This window comes from Tupaia chinensis, unplaced genomic scaffold (assembly GCF_000334495.1).
Source record: "Tupaia chinensis unplaced genomic scaffold, TupChi_1.0 Scaffold000226_1, whole genome shotgun sequence".
In the NCBI taxonomy this organism is placed as follows: Eukaryota; Metazoa; Chordata; class Mammalia; order Scandentia; family Tupaiidae; genus Tupaia; species Tupaia belangeri.
In genome coordinates this window covers 5,085,215-5,112,348 of record NW_006159701.1, presented here as the reverse complement: position 1 = coordinate 5,112,348, position 27,134 = coordinate 5,085,215, and the positions used below count along the sequence as shown (strand labels likewise).

The following is a 27,134-nucleotide window of genomic DNA, read 5'->3' as shown; positions in this document are numbered from 1 at the left end:
TTTTAAAAAAACATTTTTAAAAGATATATTAGTTTCATTTTGCAAGATAAAATTCTGATCAAACATTTTTCACAATTTAGTACACAAAACTCTGACCTCTGATTTTTTTTGAGAGAGAGACTTTAGCTATAGGGCTTGTGCACTCGCTAGAAAGACAGGAGACAGAGACGCAGAAAGCGAGAAATCACCCCCCAGGGGGATGGTCACACCGCAATCCCTTCTTCTTTCTCCTCTCAGGATCTTGGGCATGCACGCATACGTACCAGGCGTGAGTTTAAACCACCGGGTCCAGGACTTGAACCATGGTCGACTACATGGGGGTCCAGTGAAATAGTCATTATGCCAACTGCTGGTCCCGTGATCTCTTATTTAAGGGGGTTGATATTTTTAAAGAATTATTTAACTTTGGGATCAGCAGGTGGCATGGTGGTTAAGGTGCTGGACACTCCCACATGGCCAACCACGGTTCAAGTCCTGGACCTACTGGCTTGCTTTCTCACTTTATCTCTATCTCTATATGGTCAAATTAAAATAAATTAATGAATAAATAAAATGAAATAAGTCTTAAAAAAAGAATTATTTAACTTTATTTTTAATTTGATCAGAGAGGGACAGAGCAAGAGAAGGAGGGAAAGTGAGAAAACAAGCTGCCAGGTCTGGGACTTGAATGGCGGTCTTCCAAGAGTCCAGCACCCTTAACCACCACACTGTCTACTGAACCCTAAATGGGTTGATTCTAAGACACTTTTCCAGGTCCAACTTCTTCGGGTATGAGTCTTTGAGTACATTTGTCTGCTTGGTCTTGGGGCAGGGCAATAGTACATGGATGGTCTCTGGGGACATCTGAGCTCAGTCGGTGGGCAGCATGAGCAAAGTGAGGAGGAAGGGGCAGTGAAGCAGAGACCATGTAGATCTGGCCACCCTTTCTAGGCGTTTCACAATGATGGGAAGATAAAAGATAGGGTACTTGCTTTTCAGCGGGGGATTCAGACAGCTTTAGGGGTAGGGGAAGGAGCCAATCAAACAAGATCGAAATAAAGTGGTTGAAGGCAAGATGGGTGTAAAAAGCCCCATACCATCTACTCTGGCTACTGTCATCTTTGTCATTTACTGAACAATTTCTGTACCCATCCCCCAAAATGTTAAGAATCTCCGATGGAAAAGTCTATCATGGCTTGACTAGTCTTGAGCAAATACAGAAAGTGAGTAGTTCCACAGTATTTTAAAAACAAAACAAAGCCAGTTGGTGGCATGGTGGTTGAGGTGGCTAGATCCCATATGGCCAACTATGTGGTTTGAGTCCTGGACCTGGCAGCTTGAGGACCATGCCAGGCATGCATGTGCTTATGCTCTGAGAATGGAGAGAGGACCGAGGTGTAGCCATCTCCCTGGGACGTGCTTTCTCACTCTCCTTCATTCTCTTCCTCTCTCCAGTAGAGTGCATGTGCTCTGTAGCAAATTAAAAAATGAGAAAAAAGGGGCCGGCAGGTGGCGTGGTGGTTGAGAGCGCTGGATTCCCACATGGCTGACCATGGTTCAAGTCCCAGACCTGGCGGCCTGCTTTCTCACTTTCCCTTTCTCTGTCTCATCCTGTCCCTCTCTGGTCAAATTTAAATAAAGAATTAAAGTTAAATTAAAAAAGAATGGGAAAAGACCCAAGACAATCCTTAAAAGTATTAAATCAGTTACCACTAGGAAGTGTAATAGTATAAACCTTTGTATTAAGTTTATGTTAATGAACAGCTTAATTTTAAAGTCCAAAACCCTGTTGGATAATCCCACAGTAGAACTTTCTGTGAAAACAGCCCGTAAATGCGTCTGTAAGCTGAGACGTTCACACTCTGTGTTACTGAAAGCCCCTGACTGTCCTAGAGCCTCCTTTTGCCCTACTCCTCACCAGAGCAGGAGCACTTCCTGCAATGCTGTGAACCAGGGGCCTGGCCTGTACCCACTTCAGCCAACTCAGAATGGGCAGGAAAAGAAATGGGGTATACCTCCTTTCCAGAACACCTGAATTTCTTTGGGCCCACTCAGCAATGGAGTCTCCAGCCAGTGCCTGCAGGACAGCTTCTCGGGCAGCTCAGCTTCCCTGAGGTGGCTGTGTGGGTCTGCTTGCTCACTGAGCACACGCATGGGTGTCCAGGGCCTCCAAGGCTGGTGTGAGTGGGTGCTTCACATTAGAATCTTTGAGTATTTGACAAGATAAAGTGGGGGAAAAACATTCCTGATAAGTTGTTCTTGTCTCTGTCCCTACAAAGCTTCCAGGATGTGGGCACAGCAGGGAGCAGGGAAGCCCTGCACTGAGGTCTTCCTTTCCCACACTCAGGGTGCAGCACTGCTGGAACCAGTCTTAGCCCCAGCTCCACAAGGAGACCTTGCTGTGGCTGAGGAGCATCCTGTCCGTGGAGAGGTGCTAGCTCAGGCCCTAGTCAGGGCTCCCTCTCAGCTCCTCTGCAGATGGATAATCCAAGAGCCAAGGGTGTGAGGAGACAGTGGCAGTCGTCGTCCTCCTCCCCATGCAACCCAATGGCAGATCCCCCCAGGTTGAGGTGCAGGGAGCTCCAACACTCAGCCCTCCTCTTGCGGCAGCACACTCACATCTCCTAGCTGGCAGTCTCGGGGGCAGCAACTATGGCCAAGTCAGAAGAAAAACGAGAACAGAAAAGGTCATGTCACCCGAGGGGTCGGGATGGAGGGGAGGGGCGGGGGCAGGTTGCCTCCCAAGGGCTGGCAGGGATTTCTGAAGTGGGGAGCTGCCCCAGTACCAAGCTGCTGGCTGGTACCAGTGCTTCTGAGGACTTGAAGAACCTCCAGTTCTAGAGGTTTATCTTCTGACAAAATAGTGGGACAACCATTTGCCACTAACTCTGTTTTTCCACTTTGAAGACGCAGCCTTAAATATGTTCAGCAACCTCAGGCTCCATGGGCGTCAGCTGGTAGGAAGGGCTACCTGAATGCAAGGGCTCCACTTCCTCTCCCAGCCTCAGGCTCTGGGTTCTTACAGGGACCTGATGAAACCGGAGTGCAGGTGGGGCCCAGGCCTCTGGCTCCATCTCCCCACCTCGGCCTGGAGCGCTCCTCCAGTTCTTAGGGCTCACCTTTAGTCATGAACCTCAAACTCTTCAGTTGTTCAGCCAAGTGAGGCCGCAGCGGTCTCCACAGGATCGCGGCCACTATGCCAGGCCTGTTCTTGGATGCCGCCTCGGCCCTGGCAAGCTGCTCCTCTCAGCACCCTTCCCGTGGCCTTTACCTGATTCTAAAGCATCAGCAAACATGCAGACCTGCCGTTGTTAAAAAAGGGTTTTAATTCCTTAATAAAATGGACTTTAGTTTGTCTTTGGATAGGATACACTTGCAATTTAGTGCAAAACTCAATTAACTTGGAATGCTTCCAAGTTAAAATTTCACCCCTTTAAGGGGAAAGCAGCCAGGGCAGGGTCTAGTCCATCTGTGAGGAGAGTAAGTGTGGCCCGGCTCTGAAAAGCCTGAGAACCTCTGGCAGCCAGTCAGAAATGCCACCCTCATTCCAGGGGCCAGTGGGGAGGGAAGCATTTACTCCATACCACCTTGCGAGCCCTCATAGATGCCAGGTGCTCTGTAGATGAGGAGAGGGCTCAGAGTTCTTCATGCCCTTGGTCTACTCTGTGGGTGCTACAGGGATGGGATTCCAACCCGATCTGCCTACTAAACTAGCGTTCCTCACGCTGACGTTTGTGGCAGTGCTTTAGGGGTCCTCTGTGAACACTTGTTTCAAATCGTGCTAGGTACTCACACCATCGTGCGCCAAGGTCGAAGGCCCAGGCATCAGCTGAGGCTGGCTGTGTCCTCACTGAGATCTCTGCTGCTGTGTGTATGTGTGGCCTTTACTGGGATGTTCGGGAGGCACGGCCCAGTACCAGGGTCATCAAAGCCAGCAGCAGCTCCATGCTAGTGGCTCTCACCAGAGTAACTTTCGTGCTTACAGCTTTTTTTTTTTTTTCCTGGGGGGGGGGGGGGGTTGCTATAGGGCACGTCGCCAGAGAGACAGAGAGTGAGAGAGAGAGTGAGAGAGACAGAAAGTGAGAAATCATCCCCCAGGAGGGATGGCCACGCCAAAATCCCTTCTCCGCCCAGCGTGAGTTGAAGCCACCGGGTCTGGGACTTGAGCTGTGGTCTACTACGTGGGAATCCAGCAACCTTGCCATTACGCTAAGTGCTGGTCCCACAGCTTTGGCATTTCTTACCTGATACATGGAGGATAAGGTCTGAAAGCAGGATAAGGTCTCTCAAGCGTCTATTTTTGTTTTGTCAGTAACAGAGACTGCGGGCAAGCTGTGACTATTACCATTTAGAACTAGTCATCCACATGAAACAGGATCTTTTCCCTCCACATCATAAAACCCAAACAAAATGCAGAAATAAACTGGATGCTGAGACAGTTCGCAACTAACCCATTTGCATTCATCAAAAGTACCCCCTCTCCACATCCTGATTTAAAGCGTTTTGACTTGAACCTAGAGGATTCACGCTAACAACATGGGATTTCATTTTATGTACTTCAAAAGTTAAAAACAAAAACACTGGCTTTTACTATCATATCTTTTAATCTGGGTTAGGAAAGAGAGCAGTGCTCATAATCCAAGTCTTTTGCTAGCAACTACTAAGCTCCTCTTCCAAGATCTCTGGCTTGGCTAACTCAAAGAGAACCAACTTAAAATAGCTATTTACAGGACCAGCAGATTGTGTAATGGCTTTGTTACTGGACTTCCATTTAGTCAACTATGGTTCAAGTCCTTAAATTCACGCCGGGCGCATGTGTGTACGTACCCAAGATCCTGAGAGAAAGGAGAAGGGATTGCAGCGTGGCCATCCCCCCCCAGGGGAATAATTTCTCGCTGTCTCTCTGTCTCTGTCTTCCTGGTGAGTGCACGTGCCCTATAGCAAAACCTCTCCAAAAAATAAAATAAAAATAGCTATTTATATAAGGCTGACTTCAGGAAGTCCAAAAGCAGAAGGTGGGGAAGGGGTCAGGAAAGATTATTTTTTAAGTTTTGTTGTGAATTCTGGGTAATCGTAATGAGTGACCTCCTTGAGTCTAAATTTCCTCAATGAAAAAGGAGGAAGTCAGATAAATGAATGGTTTTCAGACTTTTTATTTCAAGCACCTTTCTTCATATTAGACCACCCTTGGACATCTAAGAAAGCTTTGAAAGGGCCTCAGAGCCCCCTTCCATCCTCTCCCTCAATGGCCCATCAGACAATATAAAAACAGATGCAGGTGACCTACAGTCACTTGTAAGCACCGGGCTTTCATAGGCCCTGCCTCTGGAAGACAAATGCTGACTCTACCACCCCTCATGCTGAGCCCCTCTCTCCTGGCCTAGGGCACAGAGCCGGCTCATCCCTCACACCTACACCACTGCATCACAGCATTGACTGGAGAACCATGGTGGCAACCTAGACGCAGGGGCTGAACAACTGTGTGGGTAAAAGGACATATTTATTCAGTTTAAATTGTCACGAAGTCTAAGCACAATGCTGCTGTTATAACAGGTAACCACTACCGTCAGCAGCTATACACAGGATATTTGTTAAATGGCATCTGAGCTTCATAGGTTATGTTAATTAAAAAAAACTCATAAACCAGTTGAGAGCAGTTAAAGGCCAATTTAAAATGTTAGTATAAAACAGATTTCACTAAAAATATGATTCTGATGCAACTGCTATAGCACTGTGAAAAAAATTGACTAAAACCTCGGCTATAACTGAAAAGACCTTAAATGGTAAATAAAACACAATAGCAGCAATTAAAAACTTTGTAATTCCCATTTCAGAAGATGTCCCTGTTCCCGCCTATAACCTTCACGCCTCTGAACTGCCTCATCTAGAAAAGGCCGGTTGAATGAACATGTCGCAGAATTCTATACAAACAGGAGAAAGTCTTCAGTGTCATATCCCAGGGACAATGAGACTCATGTTTAAGTGTCAGAGGTTTGGAAGGGTTACCTACTCCTGAGAAGCTTCTCACACATTCTCGTCCTGCCCTTGACAAATCTTGTCAATAACCTCAACTAAGAACAAGCACCTTGAAAAATGTGACTGGAAATCAATCAGTTAGGACTTCAGCCATGTTACCCCAAACTCCAAACAGTTATTCTCCTCTACAGCTCTGGGTCCTTAGCTCTGCAAGGAGTCCTATCCTTAGCTAATGCAATTGGGGGTAGCTAGAGCTCTGAGGACAGGTCACTTGAACAGGCACTAGCTAAATTTAATTCTGCAAGAACACCTTCAAATCAACCTTCATTCTTAAAACATCAATAGAGGTCAGGGTTAGGGTTGACTTCAATAGGCATGGGAACTCCTGGCCTCTTGAACAAGCAGTCAAATGTATCTTCTATCTCAAGGACAAAAGCTTGTGAACTCATTCTAGGATGTACTCTCCATTCCCAATTTTTCTTCAAAGGTTTTTGCCATAGGGCATGTGGACTTGCTGGAGACAGAGAGGGAAAGGGAGAAATCACACCCTAGAGGGGATAGTCACACCACAATCCCTTCTTCTCTTGGAGTTTGGGGCACTCACACATGCCTGCTCTGAATATTTAGCCATTGGGTCCAAGACTCAAATCGTGGTTGGCCATATGGAAATCCAGCACCTTAACCACCATACCACGCAATGTCCCCTGACCCTTCCCAGTTTTATTTTAACAGATGATAATCAATTTATTACAATAATTGACTTAGGCATCTGCAATGGTGATTTCAACAACTCCTGATTTAATACTGATGGAAGTAAGCTGTTTAACAATCTCAGAACTGTGCAAATCAATTAGTTGGATTTGCACAGTTCTTGTGGATTCTCATCTGGAACCAATCCCAAGTCTTAGAACCTTCACCACAAGGTATTTTTCTTATAGTGATTCTCAGGGTCTTAGCAGACATCCGAACTGGTCCTTCCACTTTGAGATTCTTTTCCTTTGCACATCTGATTAAGTCAGCCAGTACACGCTTTTTCCAGGGACTTCACATTGTGGCTAAAGTAACTACTTTGGTGAATGGCCACCTCTGGTTCCACAGGTGTTTTCCAGTATCTTTAAGAGCCACAGCACCAGCGTGGCTTCCTGTTCCTCGGTGACAGCGGACAGTGGTTAGTCAGAAGCAGGAGCAGGCTAACTGGAGCTCCGCAGCACCTGTACCCACATCTTCCCCAAAAAGCCCAAATTTGTTTTTTTTTGTTTTTTTTTTTTTTTTTTCCCAAAAAATTTGGTTTTTGATAGTTGGAGATTGCTTAACCCATCTTCTGGCACTGTTCTGTTCACTTTCCTTTTAGATCTGCCACAGTACCTTTATAATTCTTAGAATATTCTTTTCCAACATGAAAGTAATAGTGAGCTTACTAGCAAAATTACTGGAGAAAAAAATTTCCAAAGATTCTCAATAGAATCAGCTCAGTGGATTAAGGCTGCCATTTCTTTTTCTTCTTTCTTTTTTAAAGATTGATATAAGGAAGCACAAGTATAGAAAGAAGAGAGATTGAGTGCCAGGAAAGCTCAAAGATAAAGAGGACACTGCGGCAGCTCAAGGTCACTATCAGTATTCCCCTGCTTCAGCCCAAATCCATGGGACAGCCTGAAGCAAACTGGGCCTGCCCAGAGTATGTCTTTCCTCGGTGGACAGCTGTCTTCACAGGGCTGCAGGTGAGACATTACGCGGTTCTTGGGAAGGTTGGTTTTGAGTGGTGCCAGGCTCTGGGTAACCAGTTCCTTGCCTTTGATCCACACAGTGTAGGTCTGACCAGAATCCAGCTCCCTATCTTCCTACCCTCAGCAGTACATCAGTGAGTCCCCAACAGCCTTGCCAGGCTATGGTAGTACTTTACTTTTAAAAAGAGGGTCTCCTTGTGTCACAATTCTCCCACCTCAGCCTCCGAGCTGGGACCACAGGTATGTGCTGTCACTCAGCTTTTTAAACAGGGTCTCACTATGTTGCCCAGGCCAGCCTTGAGCTTGTGACCTCTTGCCTCAGCCTCTCAAGTAGCTGGGATCATACCAGATTTCTCATGTGGCTCCAGCCTGTGCTAGGAGCAGCGAGTCCTGGCAGCACTTGCCACCACAGCTTGGCTGATGTTGGCTGGTGTGTTTTGACTTGCTGAGGGCTAATCAGTAGTGCTCAGAAACAGACATGGCTGTATAAAGACACATGTGGGCTAAGACGGCACCTCACTTTTCACATTTTGTTCCGAATATACGTCTAGGTTCCCGGGCAGACTGCTGGTGACTGAGGTGGCATCCCCTCTCCGCAAAGAACTGGTTTATTCTCAAATACCTGCTGGATGGTACTCATAGCTTTCATGCTAGTACCAACTGAGCTGTTTTTAAGTGTTTGTGTGCTTTAGACAGAGGGTACATCCAGAAAGTGACTCTGGAGAGCCTGTCCTAGAATTAAGGCCCAAGGCAGGTCACTCCTCAGATCCCAGCCTACTCACCACAGATGTTGAGCTGGCAACTCCAGAGCCAGGCACCACTCAACACCATCCTTCCCAAGAGAACTGTGTAATATGTCTCACCCAGACCCATGACTAGGAAAGGAAGCCCAACAGTGAAGAGGGAAAGAAAAACCACCTCTGAACAGCAAGAACGGGTCCAGAAGTGACTGGACCACACGCCTTGCCAGTGTGAGAGCACAAATCGAAGATTCAAGGAGCAGAGGTTCCTCCCTATGTGTTGGGGGTGGGGGGTGAGAAGGCCTCTAGTTGGGCCTGTTATCCAGTCACATCCAGTTTCATTTCCACCCCCAGGTCCTCTCTGCCCACTGTACTGTATCATCCAAGAATAGGCAGAAGGGTTTTCTAACCCCCAACCTCTTTCTATTCTATGTCCTGCATGCCAGGCTCTGCCTCTAATTGCCCCTGCAGGTGCAGCTGATGCTCCTAGTGTGTGCAGGAGTAGGGCAGAGTTATGAGGCGAGAGCTCGGGCTGCCCTGACTTGAAAGCAGCAACAAAAAAAGGGGGCCTAGAGGCCAGAGGTAGTTTTTAATTACCAGCGATGCACAAGTCTTCAGATAAGGAAGAGCCTCCGGTTGTGAAGATGCCTGATTGCTTTGCTCTTTTTCAGCCTGAGAGATCTCAGGGGCAAAATCATTTAAAGAAATGTTTTTCAGTGCTTGGGCATCACAGTGAGGGCTCCTTGCCACGGTCTAGAGTCAAAAAGAAATCTGTAGTTTCCTTCGCCGGCAGCACCTCAAACCACTTCTCCTGTGTACAAGGGAAAAGGGATGAAAGGGGGATAAACCACAGGGCAAAGAATTAGAACGTGTTAGCAAATGCTACCATGCGGAACACTCAACTTTATTCGCTTTATTTATATATTTAACAATTCTAAAAGTATTTACTTCTTGCTTTGACAAAAAATGAAAAATATAGGAGCGTTGACCAACTCCTCTTTAGGAGAAAAGGGTTATATATACAGCTACGGAGAGTTACGGTTCCTCCTTTACATACAAAGAAAATATTAATAAAAAAGTGCTTCGTTGATCAAAAAAAGAAATGTTTTTCAGTGCTTGGGCATCACAGTGAGGGCTCCTTGCCACGGTCTAGAGTCAAAAAGAAATCTGTAGTTTCCTTCGCCGGCAGCACCTCAAACCACTTCTCCTGTGTACAAGGGAAAAGGGATGAAAGGGGGATAAACCACAGGGCAAAGAATTAGAACGTGTTAGCAAATGCTACCATGCGGAACACTCAACTTTATTCGCTTTATTTATATATTTAACAATTCTAAAAGTATTTACTTCTTGCTTTGACAAAAAATGAAAAATATAGGAGCGTTGACCAACTCCTCTTTAGGAGAAAAGGGTTATATATACAGCTACGGAGAGTTACGGTTCCTCCTTTACATACAAAGAAAATATTAATAAAAAAGTGCTTCGTTGATCAAAAAAGGGCTAAGAGCTGCAAGCATTTATTCACACTGTACACCAGACCCAAGAAACCCGTATCATATCCTCTTGGCACCTGTCACTAGGAACTGCACAATCTTTGATTAGACTGACTTTGCCCTACCTGCATGGCCAGACCACACAGAGTGTGGACAGAACTACACCCTGTTTCACCAACTCACACTCTGAGTAGCTGCTGCCGTTGCTGAAGTCAGAGATGTGCTCAGACACTCTGGGCTGTGCCTGGGCCAGCAGCCCCAGGGAAGGCTGTGCCTCAGCCACACACAGCCACACACAGGACCCACCTGAGACACAACTTGCCCTTGGCCAGGGAACTGATTCCAAAGGAGAAGGGGAGTACAGGGAGGGTCCGAACCAAAGCATAGCCTGACCTATCTCCACCCCAACATGCCCTGTCACCAGTTAGCAGCTTTCAGCAGAGCCAAGCATGGGCCTTCACTGAGAGGGAGGGCAGGCACAAGACACAGACGCCAAGATTACAAAGCACAAACTCCGCTCTACTCGTCCCCACGCCCACCTCCACCACAAATATTCTCGATTTAAGGCTCTTTTTGGACCACATCAAAGCTCACTAAGGAAAGGAGTCCCAGACATCTTCCAGTCCTGTCACTTCTCTAAGGAACCTTGCAGAGTCCCCAGGTAGCCTGTCATTGCTGGCCAGTAGCCAGACACATGCCCGCCCAGGCAGCCAGAAGCAGGGCTGGCAACTGCTGGGCTCTTCTGGCTGCTACCGAGGGGAAGGGGGAAGAAGGATGATTGTATGGGGACCGGCTTCCTTTCCCAGAGGCGTGTAACTATAAAGGCCGATTCTACCCCTTAAGGGGAGATCCATGATTTGTTTGGTTTGGGAATGGGGAATTTCTGGAACCCTGAGTCTGGTTTCCCTGTGCTGGCAGAGGAAAAGAGATTGTTTGAGGGACCAGGTCCCAGGGACGGGGCTCCCAGGTATGCCCAGGCTCAGGGCAGGCTTTGGCCTTGGTCAAGAGGCAAGAGACTGCATCTTGGCGAGTCTGCACTCTTCTGCCTGAGGGTGAGAAGTGCTACACAGACCGGCCCAGGAGGCAGCCCCCTGATACTGAAGGGAGCCCCTGACACTAAGAGTCAAATGTGAAACAGAATCCTGTGGGGGATGATGCTTCAGCCCCTCTCACCTGCCCCCAAGGAGGCCCAAGAGGTTCCATTCACTGTGCACCTCCCCCTGGGAGGGTGAGGACACCCGTGACAGTGCTCTTGGGGAAGGTACTTCCAGCCACCCCAGCAGCGAAGGTTTCCTGCCCAGCTCTGATGTGCCGGTAGCATGAAGAATTGTCATGATTGTTAGCACTGGCTTCCTTCCCCACCCACTGTCTCAGGCCTCCACTCCTGGCTCCGACAGGCCTCCTCCCATCTGGGGAACCAAGCCACCCTTCAGTGTTGCCTACAGCAGGGGGCTCAGCAGTTACAAGGGGCCTGGTGACCTCTAGTCTTCCATTTAAAAAAAGAAAATTAAGACAACCAGGGGACTTTTCCTTTTTTGAAGGCAGAGGGAAGATAGAAAAGGGGAAGTGGAGAATAGGAAAGAAAAATCAATGTACAATCCAGTGGTACATCCCCAATTTCTGTCACTCTGCACAGGTGGTTCCATGCCCCCATTCCAAAGTGCACGGGCCTCTCAGTCTGCCCAGGCTTCGTGGGCCTGTCAGAGGAACAGCAGCTTGGCCTCTGCCCACCCCAGGTCACTGAGCTTCAGTTTGAAGTGGCAGCAATGGGCTTATCCAGTTCAAGGTCAATGCTTGAGCTCGTGGGATGTAGACTGCTATAGCAAGACTTGCACACTCGACTGGGTTCAAAGAGCTGCTGGCTGGGAACTGGAACCTTCTGGTTACAACAACTGGAGCAGAATACATTCCCACAATTCCTTAAGAGAAAAAGAAACAAAACAATGTTAGTTTTGCCTAGCAGGTATGAGGTGGGGAAACCAACTTGAGAAGACAGACTGGGCTGTGTATAATTTGGGAGTGCTGGAGATGCCTCCGAGATCAAACACTTCCATTTCTCTGGCCCAGAAACAAGCTGACCAGAGGTGTCCCTACCAAGCAGAGTCACATGCCACTTTCACTCCAAGGCCAGAGACGTGTGGCTGCCTTGAACTATGGCTCAAGGTTATCAGGTGCACCAGGTGCTGCTCAAGAGATCTATGTGAACAAACGGGCCCAGGGCAGAAGCAGATGCTAGCTGAATGGGAAAGTCCTGACACAAGACACCCCAGTGGCCATTCCCACCTGGGCTATGGTCTCAGGGTAGCGTTGATCTCCTAGAGGTCAGAGTCCAATGGAGCTGCCTGCAGGCCCTTCAGATGAAAGAAACAACTACCCAGCCCAGCTGGGAGGGAAGAGCTTTGCCCAAGAGCCATTTCCCCAGAAGCTTGGCGGCATCAACATGGTTGCAAACTGCTGCCATCCAGGCCTGTTCTGTTGGCAGCATGCAAAGCTAGGAGACAAGCAGCCCATGACACATGCTCAGGGAGTGAGAGGAGAGGCGGAAGGACAAAAGAGCACAGGTAAACACGCATGCACACACCCCCAATTAGGTAAGTGTCGGTCAGTCATGGCTCACTCCCCTGTGCATGTGTCTCTAAGGGTAGGCCTCCCTCCACTACTACACTGAAAACCCTGCTCTGAGGCATCTGTTCAGTACAGGCCTGCACACCCAGACCAATGCCCGTCACCACTCACACGGAAGGGAACTGGCAGAGGATGAGTTACAACCCTACTTTTACCGGGTCTCTTAAAGTGCAAGTCAATCTGAAGAATAGGAAACTCCGAGGAGCCTGGAACAGCCCACCGAAGACTAAGAAGGCAACTAATGGGAAAGCCTCCTTCATAGCCAGAGTCATTCACTAAGTCAATCACACTTCTCAAAATGCAAACCTACTACTGGATTAAGGAGCCTTGGGTATGGAGGAGAGAATACTGAAGGCCGTCTAAGGACAGAACATCACTAAAGGAAAAGGTGGGATGAAGGCAATGGAGGGATGGAGAACTAAAACAACACAGTTTCATCTTCTAAAACATAGTAAGTACTTTGTAATTTTGTTTCTAAAAAGCATGAGTCAGGAAGAACCTGTGGTTACACAGAACCACTCTGACATGTCTTTAATTTCTTTAATATATCTGCTGGAGTTGTTTAAAAGCCTGTTATGAATTTGAAAAGTTAAGTTTTTCTGACATCTTTCAGAGAACCCTGAAAGACCCTAAGTGGAGTCTTCCATGCTAAAACAATTCTCTGGGAAGTCTACCTCTGCTCTGTCCTTTGTTTTTTGTTTTGTTTTTAGAGATATTTTTGCTATAGGGCGTGTATTTTTTAAAAATAATTATTTTATTTAAATTTATTTATTCATTTGTTTATTTCAATTTGGTCAGAGAGGGACAGAGTGAGAGAGAAAGCCACCAGGTCCAGGACGCAAACCATGGTCGACCATGTGGGAATCCAGTGCCTTTAAGCACCATGCCACCTGCTGGCCCCCCATTTTGTATTTTTTTTTTTTTAAGAGAAAATCCTGATCGCTTTAAAACACACACACACACACACACACACACACACACACACACACACAGAGGAACAGTAATGCTGTCTCACTTGGAAGTAACCAGTATCATTCTGCATCTCAATGAATGACCGACCCAAAAGAAATAGCTTTGGAAACCCAATGGCTCCTCCATGAGACCAGCCCCTGCTGAAGAACCACCTTCTTGCCAAAAGAAAGATGGCCCAGCTGACCTATGATGTCAAGAGGGGAGCACATGGCACAGCCTGCTCACCCTCAATAGTCTCCTCCGTTGGCTGCTTTGGGATCTCCCAGGGCCCCCCTGCCTGCCTGAGCTCCCCAATGAGTGCACAAAGGAGGAATGACAGAGTTAGTGTGGAGAGGTTACTGCAGATGTGTAGCCATCACAGACAGGTTGTTGCAAATGCTCACCACGTTTGATCAACACGGTCAGTTTCCCTGCAAGGAGGGGAGAAAGAGCTCAGAGGAGAAGCCAACCACAGACATTTGAGATTGGGGTGCAGGGTAGGGAGACAGATGGTGCTAGAAGCATCGTTACTGGATGTTGCGGTTGTCCCATTTTCAACCCAGGCTCACTTACAGGGATGAGCCAACATACGACTCAGATAAACTTCCTATCCAAAGAACAACGAACACCTGACAGACACTAGCTGGGGCAAAGCCTCCCTAGTCACTCACTAAACCCAACCCAGAGGAGAAAGAAGGGAGGCCTTATGGAGTGGAAGACTGCCTTCATCTGGATCTACGGACTATCCCCGTCTATGGCTGCTCACCAGTGGCACAAGGAAAAACAACTCTGGGGTCAGGGAATAGAGAAGGAGTAGGAAACGAAGTTCCTTGCCACAGCAAGAACACTTTGCTCAAAGCAGCCAGACTGAATGGGAAGAAATTACATGCTGGGAACAAGAAATGGTGGTTTATGTGGTGGCTGTTGCTCTACCAGTCTGGGAAACAAAACAAAAAGGATATCATTTGCACATTTCAACATTTAATAGTGATCACTCTGAATTGGAACAAAGACACCAAATGCAGTTCTGCAAACATGAACTTTAGAGGCACAGATCAGACTACAGGGTCTGTCTCGGACAGAACGCTGCTGGTCAGATGCCCACAGCCCTCCACCCTGTAGGTTCCATGGGCCAAACCTCAGCCTCCACACCCAAGCCCACCCCACCACACCTCCCAATGGCACCTGCAGTGGTGCTTCCTGCTGGCAAGCCAGAAGGCACTGTCACACGCATAGCAGTGGGCAGCCAAGTGGTCGGGGAGCCAACGAGTCATCTGCAAAACAGATGGGGCCAGGTTAATGATAGGAGAAGGGTCATCAGCTGGAGCCAGCAGAGCCATGCTGGGGGCAGCAAGAGTCACAAGGACCACAATGGCTACAATGGCTCCAGTGGCACCAGCGCAGCAGGTCTGATGTCAACAGTACAAGAAAGGCGTCCAAATCATTTCTCTGGAGGGGACTCCAATCTCCCCTGAGATAAAGTGGCAGGCAGCAGTACTCTGGGTCGCCATGAGAGCTGACAAGGCTCCAGTTCAAGAGGCAATGAAGAAAGAGGGCCAGCTTGCCGAGTCTCCCTGGCTTAGAAACTCTAGGCTTCACGTGGATTCACAAGAGCTGAGGTGCCAGAGGCTCAAAGTTCTATGTGCTATGAGGCTCCTCCTTGACCAGGGGTACCAGGTAGGGCTGGGGGTAGAGAAGAACTGCAAAACAGTTGCATGGATGGCACTCAGAGCAGGGGCTGAGCCTGTACCTCTGCGTCCTGTTTATCCACCTGCTCCCAGCTGGCTTCAGAGAAAATCTCTGTGCTGCAGCGAGACAAACAGTTCTGATCCAGATTGCTTTCCGAGTCGGGGATTGAAGTCTGTTGGCAAACAAACACAGCTGAACAAAATGAACCTGGTCTCCCAAAAGAAGAAAGGGCTTGATAAGGCAGGGCCCACTGGGGATTAACAGAGAGCCTGAGTGCTAGGGCTGTGGAAGCTGTGGTCACATTAGTCATCAAGAACTGGGTTGAGCAGGTGCAGCGCTGGGGTTGGCTCAGCTGGAAAAGGGATACACAGGTTATGTGCAGTGACTGTGAAGGGGAAAGACAGGCCCTAAGGTTCCAGGAAGTGAGTGGGGAGAAGTGACCAGGATGGAGCAGGCAGGAACTCCAAGTGTCACCTGCTCCAGTTGGCCTGCTAACCCAACCCTGCCACTTAGGTGAAATGGAGCACTCTAGGCATGTCCTCCTTTCTTGAGGGACTCTTCAGAAACATGAGAAACCATCATTAGTATGAAGGAAAGCCAAGTCATTTTGAATGGAAAGTCATTGGACGTGCTTGCCTTTAATGTACGCTGACCCCTGCAGAGCCAGGATCACACTTGCATTTGAGTGCACAGCCAGACCCGCCCAGAAAAAAGTACTTGAGAACCTCCCTTTTGTACCCTCATTTCTAGCCACTAAGTCCCATCAATGCTAACTCAATAGTGCTAGAAACCAGTCTTCTCTCTCCATTTCTACTGCCAGCACCTGCCACTGGGTGGGTACACTCTTTGTTAAGGCCTACACGTTTTAAGTTACAGCCCATATCTGGAAGGGCTAACCATTCACTAGCTACTGAGGTAGCACAAGCACTGCAACTTCACAGGAGTACTGTATGGCATTGCCCTGACAAATGTCATCCTACCCAGGAATTCAAGCCCTTCTAAAGAAAGATATACGACCCTCTCTCTGAAGAGATCTGATTGACCATGTAGTACATTCTAACTCTCTTCCTTTCTCTTACTGCCTATACAAAATATCCATGGAAAGAAAGTAAAGCAGAAAAGAAGAGAGACTGCCGTGTAAGTGGTTGAGGCTGATCTTCAGCCTCTTGTAACTGGGCTACTTTGGACCTTCCAACCATTTATAAAGATCTGTCCAATCACCATGTACCAGGTCTGAAGGGCACCCAGCCTTGATAGGTCTTTTGGTCTCAGGCAGCTTTGGAGGAACCATGGCCCACTCACCACTTCATCCCCAAAGTCCCCATTGAAGCGTAGGGAGCTGGTCAAGTACTGGCTCTCTAGGCGACTCTTCAGCTCCTGGACTTGTTTTTTCAAGGTCTCCACTTCCTGCAGGTGTCCTGACTCAATCTGACGCAGGCGCTGTTGGATCGTGTCTGTGTACACAGGCATGCCATCATCGTCCAGGTGGCTGCGGGAAGGCTGGTCAGGGCTACCAGTTACAGAGGGTCTCCCCAAGTGGCTGTGCAGCCACTTGTGCAAGTTCCTCGAGTGTAAGTGGGCAGAGCTGCAACTTGTAGCAGACAGCTGGCGGCTCAGTGAGTCCTTGCTCCTACCGGCTTCCCCATTGGTGCAGTGCCCGTTGGGTGTGGGGTACTTCTGGAGGGTGCTAAGCCCTGGGGGCTGCTCTGAGGCCTTGTTTTCAGTCTCTGGGGTACCGTTGCACACAAGCCCCTCTTTACATTCGGCTAAAGGCAAGGCACAAGGGAAACGTGTCAGGCTGAGAGTGCTGCCAGGGGAAGTCCTGTGTACCACAGACACCACTTGGGGCCTCTCAACTGGGCTCCTCTCCAAAGGCCTGGGCTCCATGGCTTGGGTAAGCATGTCTTTGCCACTGAACCTGTCACTGTTAACTGGACAAGGTCTGTGATGGCCTGGGTGCCCACTTTCTGACTTCACCTTATCATCCATTAACATGTCCATGGAACTGTCCACATTTGGTCCTCTGGTCTCAAGTGGGACTTGGGAAGGTAGCAGAGAACTTGATTGTGAGGTACCATAGCCAACATTTGCATCCACAGGGGCTGGAAGAAGTGCTTCCTCTCTATCGTCTACAGCATCTCCTATTCGAGGCTCCTCCACAGGGGCCTCCTGGGCATCCTCTCCACTGGGGGAGGCCTGCTCAGGAATATCCTGTGAGAACAGAGACAGGTTCACGCCTGGATGATTCTGCAGAGTAGGATCACCCAGTTCTGGTTCTTGGTAAAGGACAAGGGCTGAGCCCTCGGGTGTCTTCCTCTTGCTCTCCTTTTCTACGACTGTCTCCTCTTTGATCTCTTGCATCTCAAGGCTCCCCCTGTGGGCAGGCTCCTCCACCCCACTCTCCTCTTTGGTGGCCTCTTGCAAAATGTTCTCCATCTGCCCCTCAGCCACTCCAGCGGCAACAGACAGCTCGGCGCCTGCCGGTACTTTGGTGGGCTTCCCTGGGTTGTCTGCAGCAAGCTCCTCTCCAGGGCTAGCCAGGCTGCTCAGTTCTAGTGAGCGCCGATGCTCCTGCCATTTCTCATTCAGGCTGGGGTCGCTACTGCGCCGGCTGGCCAGAGGCACTGTGTTGTCGCAGGCTGTGGTCAGATTGTCAAATGATCTAGTCTTTGGTAGCCTACAAGAAGGGAGTTTGGGAGAAATGAGAATCTCTAAGGTGATTCAGAGGAAAGTAGGAGACAATAGGTTTTAACAAGCAGTTGTTTCATAATTGAGTCCATTATAGCTATTCAAGGAGCTGTGGCCTTTCTCAAGTGAGGAACAGACTGCTGGAGCGTAAAACTCCCGCCTGAGTCCTCCTCCTGGCCTACAGACTTCCCCTCACACCGCCCCCACCCCATACATACACATAAGCTGACGACAAATGCTATTTTAAAAACACATTCTTCCTGATGTTACTGGTTCTCAGTTGGTGGCAAAATGGCAATGGGATTTCCTGATACCACAATATTTAAAACTAATTTGTTATCAATCAGTCTGATTTAATCAAACTAACACACAAGTGGCAAAGCCAAATTTTCAATCATTTGACAGCATCTCCCTTTCAAGCTGTGGAAGACAATTCATAGCCATGAAGTAGTGGGTGAAACACAAACCAGGGCATCACAAAGAGCCCGGAGGATTTGTTCATTTGTTCCACTGAGAAACTGTCAGCCTATGTAACAATAGGGTTTAATTCGCTCCCGGAAATAAGGTTCTTCTAGCCTCTTAGCCCAGTAATCTTTACACCCTCCCTGAGAAAATGTCAGACATTTAAGAAAGATGCAGAGTCAGACAATGTCATGATGTCTGACTATCCCTGGCATGTTCCCACAGAGGAAGACACCTGCCCAGAACCTGAGGCTCAAAGCATCACCCTGGGCTCACCGGCTCAGAGGGGAGTCATCGGGGCTGGTGCCTGGGGCTGGGTATGGCGCACAGCTGTCGTCCACTGGGGTAGACGGAGATGGGCAGGGCAGGTAGACTGCACTCCACAGCATCAGGTTACGTACATGGCACACAGGGTACAGCACCTGAGGAGAGCGGGAGGATGCAGGTTTAAATGTGTCCCGAACACGTTTTTTTAAAGAAATGTCTGGAAATGAGGATGAAGAGCTGAAACAAGGTTGGCAAGATGTCCACAGAGGAAGCATCAGTGGATACAGACCTCTCTCCTTGGAGGACCAATACAAGAGAGTTTGTTTGGCAACATTCTTTAACCCAAGAGCCTCTTAGGGGCATGGGAATCTAAAGGTTTTTTAAAAGATCCACTTCTCATTAATTATTTCTCAGGTCACCTTTATTGAATGACTGACTTTCATCAGCTTGATTTGTTGCTTTTATGGCAGAAGAAAGTGAGTCACTCTGTTAGATGGTGACTGTCTGTTTTCCTGGTACAAAAACTTGGCTTCAGTAGATGCTGTCAAATCTGTTTTATTGGATCATTTAAATTAATCATGTGAAAAAGAGGAAATTTTCTTTCTATTTTGTTACTTCCCCAGCAGGCACAGTGAAAGAAAAGAGAGGCAGTTAGCTTAAATCTTTTCTTTGACTATTTGAATGTAATGAGAAGCATATTAATAGTCCAGCAAAGCAATATAACCTCTGATTAGCCTCCTCTTAGCTTCTTTAGAGTTTAAGATGCATTCTGACAATGGGAACATTACCACATGTTGACACAGATGTATGTGCCTCCTTTTCTCTGCTTACCAGAAGGAATTCTTTTGGGGGAATAAAGTCTTAAAGAGCCTGCCAGCTCTCTATGTGAGCAAGGAATCACACAAACACACATGCCACTGTCAGACACAGCTTTCTGCACTGAGACATAGCTGCAGCAGAAAGCACTGTCTGCTAACACTGGAAGGGTGCTGTGGGTCTGGTGGCAGCTCCTTCTGAGTTCTCAGGGGCATCCAGGAAACGATGTAAATGCCTCCACCCATGAGACAGAACATGCTAGGAGTAAGGGAAGCTCTGGAGATGCCAGAAAGGATTCTTGTCTAGGTGACAGAGTAGAGATGTGTATTAAATCAAAGCACCTTGAGCCAATAGTGCTCAGAAGCAAGCCAGAGTATTACCCAGAAGCAGACTCTTTTCAAGACAGAATGGTAGGGGGTAAATGGGAGCTGCCTATCCAGAGATGCAGAAATGCCTGACGAAAGTAGTTACCACTTAAAGGCTCCCATATATCCCCTATCCCAAAATTCCTTGTGCTGATCACAGAGGAAAGGCTGAAGGATACATACGGCTTCTGACTGAGAGGAATACAGTAGGTTTTTGAAAGACTTGTTGCCTGCCCGAAGAAGTGACCACACAGAACATGTCCGCTCCTGAGTGTGCTTTTCCCCTCTCTCCTTGGCATTGTTGCACAGGAATGTTCCAAAGAGGCAGGAGTAGGTATGCTGCACCAGTTTCACCTATGGGAATCCAAGAGGCAAAAAATCAAGCAATAGTGCACATATTCTCTGGGAAAAGTTCTACCTAGCCAAGCTGAGCTATCCTGAAGCCCCTGAGAACACTTTCAGCTCACTCTGTCAGGATAGGGGAGATTAGAAAGCCACACAATGGCCTCCTCCTCACACCACCAATTTCATGGCTCCACCACCCACCACCACTCCTGAGTCAAAGACAGACTGTTAATGCCCCACTCCACTTTGCCTCCCTGGGAAATAGTCTCTGAGCTTTTGCATTAATGAACACTCTCATAAACAATAAAGCATATAAACTGAGTATAGGAGCAGCACACTCAAGTCTGAGTTGAGAGCACACCAAGTCGAGAAAACTACTCATTCCTTCAACAACTCTATGGAGCATTTCACATGGCCACTACATGACTACAGGTACTGGATGTGCAGTCAGCTCGCCTCCTACCTGAGCTTGTTCAGGCTGTGGGGGAAGGTGACCAGTGCTAGGGAGAACAATTAAGTCAGAGTGAAGAGGGACAGAGTGGGCACAGGGCAATGTGCAGAGGCCTCACTGGCTAGGACCAGATGGCAGTGAGTGTAGGTATGTGCACGTCTAGGGCAATACTCCAGTGGCTCTGAGGGGAGTGCTTATTAGTAATTTCTGAGGAACTGCAAGGGGCCACTGTGACTAAAAGAGATTGCAGAAGAGGGAGGGAGAGAATGGCAGGAAATGAGCCTAGAGGGGCAACCTCTGGGAGGTCATTTCAAGGACTTTGGCTTTTACTCTGTGTGAAATGTAAAGTCACAGGAGGTTTTGTTTAGTCTTGCTTTTTAAAAGTTTATTACTTTCATATGAGAGAGAAAACCACATACACTGCCTCAAAAGAGTCTCATGCCATGATCCTTTCCTACTCCCAGCCCGTTGTGTACAGCTCAACCCAAGGAAAAGAACCCTAATCTACTATATGGCTTCCAGCACTGCAAAGAGTTGCACTGCTGTTATGTAGTTAGCCCACAGTGGATATTTTAAGCAGAGAAAGGACATTATCTGTCTGTTTTAGAAGGATTCCTTTGTGCTGACTTGACTCTCTGGAATTGGGGCAGGGGATGACAGTGGCTTGGCCCATTGTGGCACCAGTAGAGGTTACAATAAGTACGGAGATTTTAGATATATATTGAAAGCAGATCTGCAGAATCTTGAGACTGAATGTAGCATCTGAAAGAAGAGAGTTGAGGATGACATAAAGGGTTTTGTCCTCAATGAAAGATGGAGATGCCATATGGTGAGATAGATAACTTCTGGAAGATTAGGTTGTGAGATGGGAAAATGTAGTGAAATGTAAGAATTAATGTAAGAATTAAGTTTTAGAAGTATTAAGTTTGAAATACCAGGTGGAGGTACTGACTATTCACCCTTGGTTATGTGAGTCCAGAATTAAGTGGACAGGTCTGAGCTGAAGGTACACAAGTGCAGTAGGACTCATCACCATACAGATGGCAATCAAAGCCATGAGACTGGATGACTTTCTTAGACAGGGAGTGCAGATGGCCAAGCAGCCTAGAAGCTGAGACCTGGGATATTTCAACTAGAACTGGAGAGATCAGGAGAAATTAGCAAGAGAGACAGAGGATTGGCCAGTGAGGTAACAGAACTAAGAGTGAGTTCAAGAAGTCAACTGACGAAAGTGTTTCAAGAAAGGAGTGGTTGGGACCACTTGGTAGCACAGCAATGGCATGACTAGACCCACAGTAAAATGTCCCAGGGCCTCTCTATGAGCACCAGGTGCATGCACGAATGACTGTGACCCAGGCTGACTGAGGGTGGGGGTGGACCATGGCATGAAAATCTGTTGGAGGTGCCTCTCTGTCTCTTATGGAAAAAATAAATAACTTTAGGGAAAAAAGAGTGGTTAAAATGTGCCAAATGCTAAAGAGATGCAGACAGAACTGGTCACCTTAACAAGAGAAGCTTCAATAAAGTGGTGGGGTGAATGCCTGATTGGAGTGGGTTCAAGAAAGAATGGGAAAGGGGACCAGCCGTTAGCATAATGGCTATGTTGCTGGACTCCCATGTAGTCAACTACGGTTCGAGCTCTGGACCCGGTGGTTTAAATCCACACCGGGCGCATGTGCATGCGGTGCCCAAGATCCTGAGAGGAGAATGGAGGAAAAGGGATTGTGGTGTGGCCATCCCCCCTGGGGGGTGATTTCTCACTTTCTGTCTCTGTCTTTCTGGAGAGTGCACGCACCCTATAGCAAAAACCTCTACAAACAAACAAAAATACATAAAGTCATCACCTACAAGTAGGGACCCCTGTCTACAGGAACAAGGGCTGAATGCAGGCAGGATGTGAGAAGACACTGAGAATGCAGGAGCTCTGAGGAGGACCCAGTGATGCCCACTCTGTTGTCTTTTCTATAAGTAACATAAGGACCTCTGCTGATCTGCTCTGGACCAGGGACCCAACCGTTCTCAGTGGAGAGTTCAAGAGTAGGGGCAAATAACAGGTGACCTTGGTTCAGCTCCATGTCAGCTCTCAGGCTCACTGGATCTGGAGGACAAAGAGCTTTTGCCTGACCCCAGGGTCAGATGTCTCCCAGGCACCTACAAGACACTATTGTCCCTAAATTCCTCCTCTGCCCCCACACCCAGCCCCTCACAACCGTAGTCAGGGCTGGCCCGTGAGTAGACTAACCGCCATGGGAAGGGAGGAATTTGAAGGAACAAATGCAGACTTGAGGAACTCTGCAGTGAAGGGCACTAGAGATACGAGACACGGCTAGAGGGAATGCAAGGCAGAGCGGGTGGGATAAGGTGAAGGCACACCCTGTTGTCCGCTGATGGTCGTGATCTGCTAGGGAGAAAACATGCTGATGCAGAGGCAGAGAGGACAAATGCTGGGGCCGGTCAGTTGAGCAGATTAGAGGGGAGGAGAGCTCTGGACAGGTGGGCTGGGGCAGGAAGAGGGCAAGGATGGTACACTTTTCCTTGCAGGAGGCAGAGAACACTGGACTGATACAGGAATTTGGCAGATCAATTGGAGGAGCATGGGACATTTTGGCTGCATCTATTTCTTACTGCTATTTAGCATTTCTATCGTCTGTTTTAAAAGCTATGTTTAAAACTCAAGGACTTTACATGAACATAGAATATCTAATTCACTGAGTAAACAAATGCCTATTTACTTATTTATTTTACAAATAAAACTGGGAGAAAACAATCACCCCTGTAAATTCTAAAAAGGTTGTAGTTCCCTGTGAAATTGTCCCCTAACATTCTGACACCCTCTCAAATTTAGAAGATCTCCAAGATGAAGAACAAGCCCAAACTCACAAGGAATGCTTCATTGAACTCAAAAGAGCAAGGAAATTGCCTCTGAAGCTGATGAACACAGTCAAGCCATTGCAGAAACACTGGGCAACGCTCATTCAGATCGTCTGAGTTCTCCCCATGACCACACCGGTCAGCAAATTTATGGCCAAAGTCCAGCCACTCCATCTCCACGAGGACCTGGAAACCCTGTAGGGAAGCACCCAGGAGAGACCATTTGTGCTGGATTATCCCAACTATGACAGCCCTGAGCCTGGCATCATCAACAGCAATTCCTTTCAAGTTTCTCAGAAAGCCTGTCTGGCCCAGCTGACAGCTCTATATCTGATACGACACCCACTTAGGGAAACTTCCCAATTCCCTAAACTCCATTCCATTATCACTGAAAGGGTATTAAATATGCACTTATGTAAAGCTTTCTTGAGTCTGTTTCTATTTTTTTTTTTTTTTGAGAGAGATTTTCACTGTAGGGCGCGTGCGCTCGCCAGACAGACAGAGAGAGACAGAGACAGAAAGCGAGAAATCATCCCCCAGGGGGGATGGTCACGCCGCAATCCCTTCTCCTCCATTCTCCTCTTGGGATCTTGGGCACGCACGCACATGCGCCCAGCGTGAGTTTTAAGCCACCGGGTCCGGGACACGAACCGCGGTCGACTACGTGGGAGTCCAGCGACATAGCCATTACGCTAACTGCTGGTTCCCAAGTCTGTTTCTATTTTTAGCCTCTTTGATTCACTGTTATCTAAAGGTACTCTTCCCCCTTAAGTTTCTCATTTTAAATTTGCTGTCTTTGGTGTCATATTTACAAAGTCATGTTTGTAAAATCCTTTCCCACTTCAGATTTTTAAATGTTCTCATACATTTGACTCCTTTTATGGTTCTGTTTACAATCTTTAACTCAATAGCTGATTATTTCAGAGTAGGGCTTCTCCACAGAGGACACTGGTAATATCTGGACCCATTACCATGATAAGTATGCCTTGATCCTTTTACAGAAGTCCCATTTTCCTGAGATAATTAAAATTTTTCCAAGTACAGGGACCAGCAGTTAGCGTAATGGCTATGTCGCTGGACTCCCACGTAGTCGACCATGGTTCAAGTCCCAGACCTGGTGGCTTAAACTCATGCCGGGCATGTGTGCATGCGTGCCCAAGATCCTGAGAGGAGAATGGAGAAGGGATTGCAGCGTGGCCATTCCCCCTGGGGGGTGATTTCTCACTTTCTGTCTCTCTCTCTCTGTCTGTCTGGGGAGCGCACGCGCCCTATAGCAAAACCCTTTCAAAAAAAAAAAAATTTTTTTTCCAAGTACATAGGCTGCAAATGGAAATCTGCCTGAATTCTCAGTATCTTGTTACCCACAACCTGCCCCTTTTAAGAGGCATAATAGTAGTGGTGGGCACCAACACAGTTTAGCTCAAGGTGAAGGAGCAATGATTAAAGGCAGAGACATTTCATTTTCTGTAGACCTCATCGTCACCCCCCAGTACAGATGGTAAAACCCTCCAAGAGGTTCCCCTGCTCTTCCTACACTTCCAGCTCACATCCTCTAGGTGGACTCACCTCTATGGTTCGGTAGTAAGGGTCCAGTAGGAGCTTAGCCAGTGCCACAATCTGGGGGGTGCGGTCCCAGCCATCCGAGCAGTGTACTAGCACCGGCCGCTGATCCCGATCCACAGCGTGCACAACCAGCAGCGCCGATTTCAACAGCACAGACAGGTGGTGGAGCCATTTGGTGCTTTCAAGAGCTGACAACCAACTATAGGAACAGGAGGGGATGAAGAAATGCTGATTTTTATGATTTACTGCATCATGCCCAATGCCTGTCACATCAAAAAGCAATTCCCAAAGACTTTTCTCTCTAAATATAAGGGCAGAAACAAACAAAATATCTGTGCATTTATGAAGTATGCCCAAGGATGAGACGCAAGCCCGACTATACAACACAGGGGAGCCACAGAAAAAGGGACCACAGTTAAAAGGGCCACCTTCTGTTTCAAAATCTTTATGGATAATTTCCCAGAGAAAATTATTACTTAGTATTTTTCAGTCCACAATAGTATACACAGTATAAGAAAACTGGCTCCTTCTGAAGGAAATGCAGCCACTTTGTGATATAAAACAGAAGATATCCATATTTAATCATTACCAACTCTATTCAACAAGTTCTCAAAAGAAAAATGATAAACTCATAAATACAAGTATGTCTATAATGACATATAATCAGGATGCCACATGTGAAAATGGTATCGAAAGGGCCAGTCAGTGGCATGGTGGTCAAAGCAGCTGGATTCTGCATGGCTGACTCACAGATGAGTCCCAGACCCAGAGGCTCGAAAATGACTCCAGGCATGTAAGCAAGTATGACCAAAATCCCTAGAGGAAAATGGGGCAGGGTTTGCAGCATGGCCACCCCCTGAGAGGTACTTTCTCACTTTTTTCCTTCTCTCACTCTGGTGAGCACATGTGTCCCATCACAATCTATCAATCGAGGTACAGACAGCATCACCTATTTATCTACTCTAACACACCTACCACTGTTCAATTATTATTATTATTATTATTTTTAATTGCCAGAAGATGTGTACGCTCACCAGAGAGAGACAATACCTTCCAATACAGTGTGGTCATACTGCAATCCTTTTTCCTCCACTTCTCTGTTCGAAAATAAGAATTTTCAGCATGCACACATATGCACCCAACATATTTTTCAAGATTCAAACTGCAGTCAGCCACAGGACTGACTCTCAATGCATAGCACTATGGGGCTGGCCTGTAACTGTCTTGAATGTTTATTAACTAAAACTAGATGGATCTAACCTGATTCAGACTCACAAATTAGTACTCCAATGGCCTCATAGTATTTCTGGGCCTAACACAGAGTGGATCAGCAGAGTTCTAGAAGAACGTTTTTTTTTTGAGAGGTTTTTGCTATAGGGCACATGCACTCACCGGAAAGACAGAGAGAGACAGAAAGCGAGAAATCACCCCCCAGGGGGGATGGCCACACCGCAATCCTTTCTCCTCCATTCTCCTCTCGGGATCTTGGGCACACATGCACAAGCACCCGGCGTGAGTTTAAGCCACCGGGTCCAAGACTCGAATCGTGGTTAATTACATGGGAGTCCAGCAACATAGCCATTACGCTAACTGCTGGTCCCTACAACAACCTTTTTTCAAAAAGCCTTTGAAGAGTATCAGATAGCACGGACTGCCCCTTGGGAATAATCACAACTTGATCATGGTTTTTGTTTTTGTTTTGCTTTAACCTGTGTTGATATCTTGTTTCTTGTGCTTCCCTTTACCCACCAACCCCCTAAAAGAGTTCTGATTCTTCCCAAATGTGATCTAATTTGTAGTAACGACCACAAGTCCAGTCCTTCAAATACTGAATCACGGGAATAAATGGATCCTTCTTTCCAAGGGCTCTGAGGCTTTGCCAAGATTAGACTATTATATAGCCTACTTAGGGAATGAGTATGAGTTTTTAGAATAGTCTAAGAAGGGAGACTTTCCACACAAATGGACAACAGACTGCAGTGCAGAAGCACTGGTTTCTCAATCAGACTGGGACTCTTCAGAGAGCTGCCACTGTGTCTGAGTCACAACTATACCCCCAGCACAGTGCTAGCATACAGTAAGGAGTCCTGCTATTAAATAAACTGTGAGTCTGCCCTTAATAACAATCCAAT

At 47.4% G+C, this 27,134-nt stretch overlaps 2 protein-coding genes across 11 annotated transcripts in view; both read right to left on the bottom strand.

Annotated features, from left to right (window-relative positions):
- HORMAD2 (HORMA domain containing 2) overlaps nucleotides 1-9,142 on the bottom strand; it is a 131,796-nt gene extending 122,654 nt beyond the window's left edge. Inside the window, exon 1 of the mRNA XM_006147915.3 lies at nucleotides 9,017-9,142. The gene's annotated coding sequence lies outside the window, so the exon portion shown is untranslated. The remainder of the gene's footprint in view (nucleotides 1-9,016) is intronic.
- A 556-nt stretch (nucleotides 9,143-9,698) lies between these two features.
- The window catches only part of MTMR3 (myotubularin related protein 3), a 103,872-nt gene continuing 86,436 nt past the window's right edge, over nucleotides 9,699-27,134 (bottom strand). For 6 of the 10 annotated variants that reach the window (XM_006147911.3, XM_014587628.2, XM_027771608.1 and 3 more), the window contains 9 exons: nucleotides 25,006-25,201; nucleotides 23,449-23,634; nucleotides 19,956-20,126; nucleotides 18,601-18,746; nucleotides 16,477-17,851; nucleotides 15,236-15,346; nucleotides 14,671-14,759; nucleotides 13,890-13,916; nucleotides 9,699-11,828 (listed from right to left, as the gene is read on the bottom strand). In XM_006147911.3, coding sequence (XP_006147973.1) covers nucleotides 11,657-11,828; nucleotides 13,890-13,916; nucleotides 14,671-14,759; nucleotides 15,236-15,346; nucleotides 16,477-17,851; nucleotides 18,601-18,746; nucleotides 19,956-20,126; nucleotides 23,449-23,634; nucleotides 25,006-25,201 — 2,473 coding nt within the window. In that variant the 3' untranslated portion in view covers nucleotides 9,699-11,656. The remainder of the gene's footprint in view (nucleotides 11,829-13,889; nucleotides 13,917-14,670; nucleotides 14,760-15,235; nucleotides 15,347-16,476; nucleotides 17,852-18,600; nucleotides 18,747-19,955; nucleotides 20,127-23,448; nucleotides 23,635-25,005; nucleotides 25,202-27,134) is intronic. The other 4 variants (XM_027771607.1, XM_027771610.1, XM_027771606.1 and 1 more) reach the window with 4 other exon arrangements.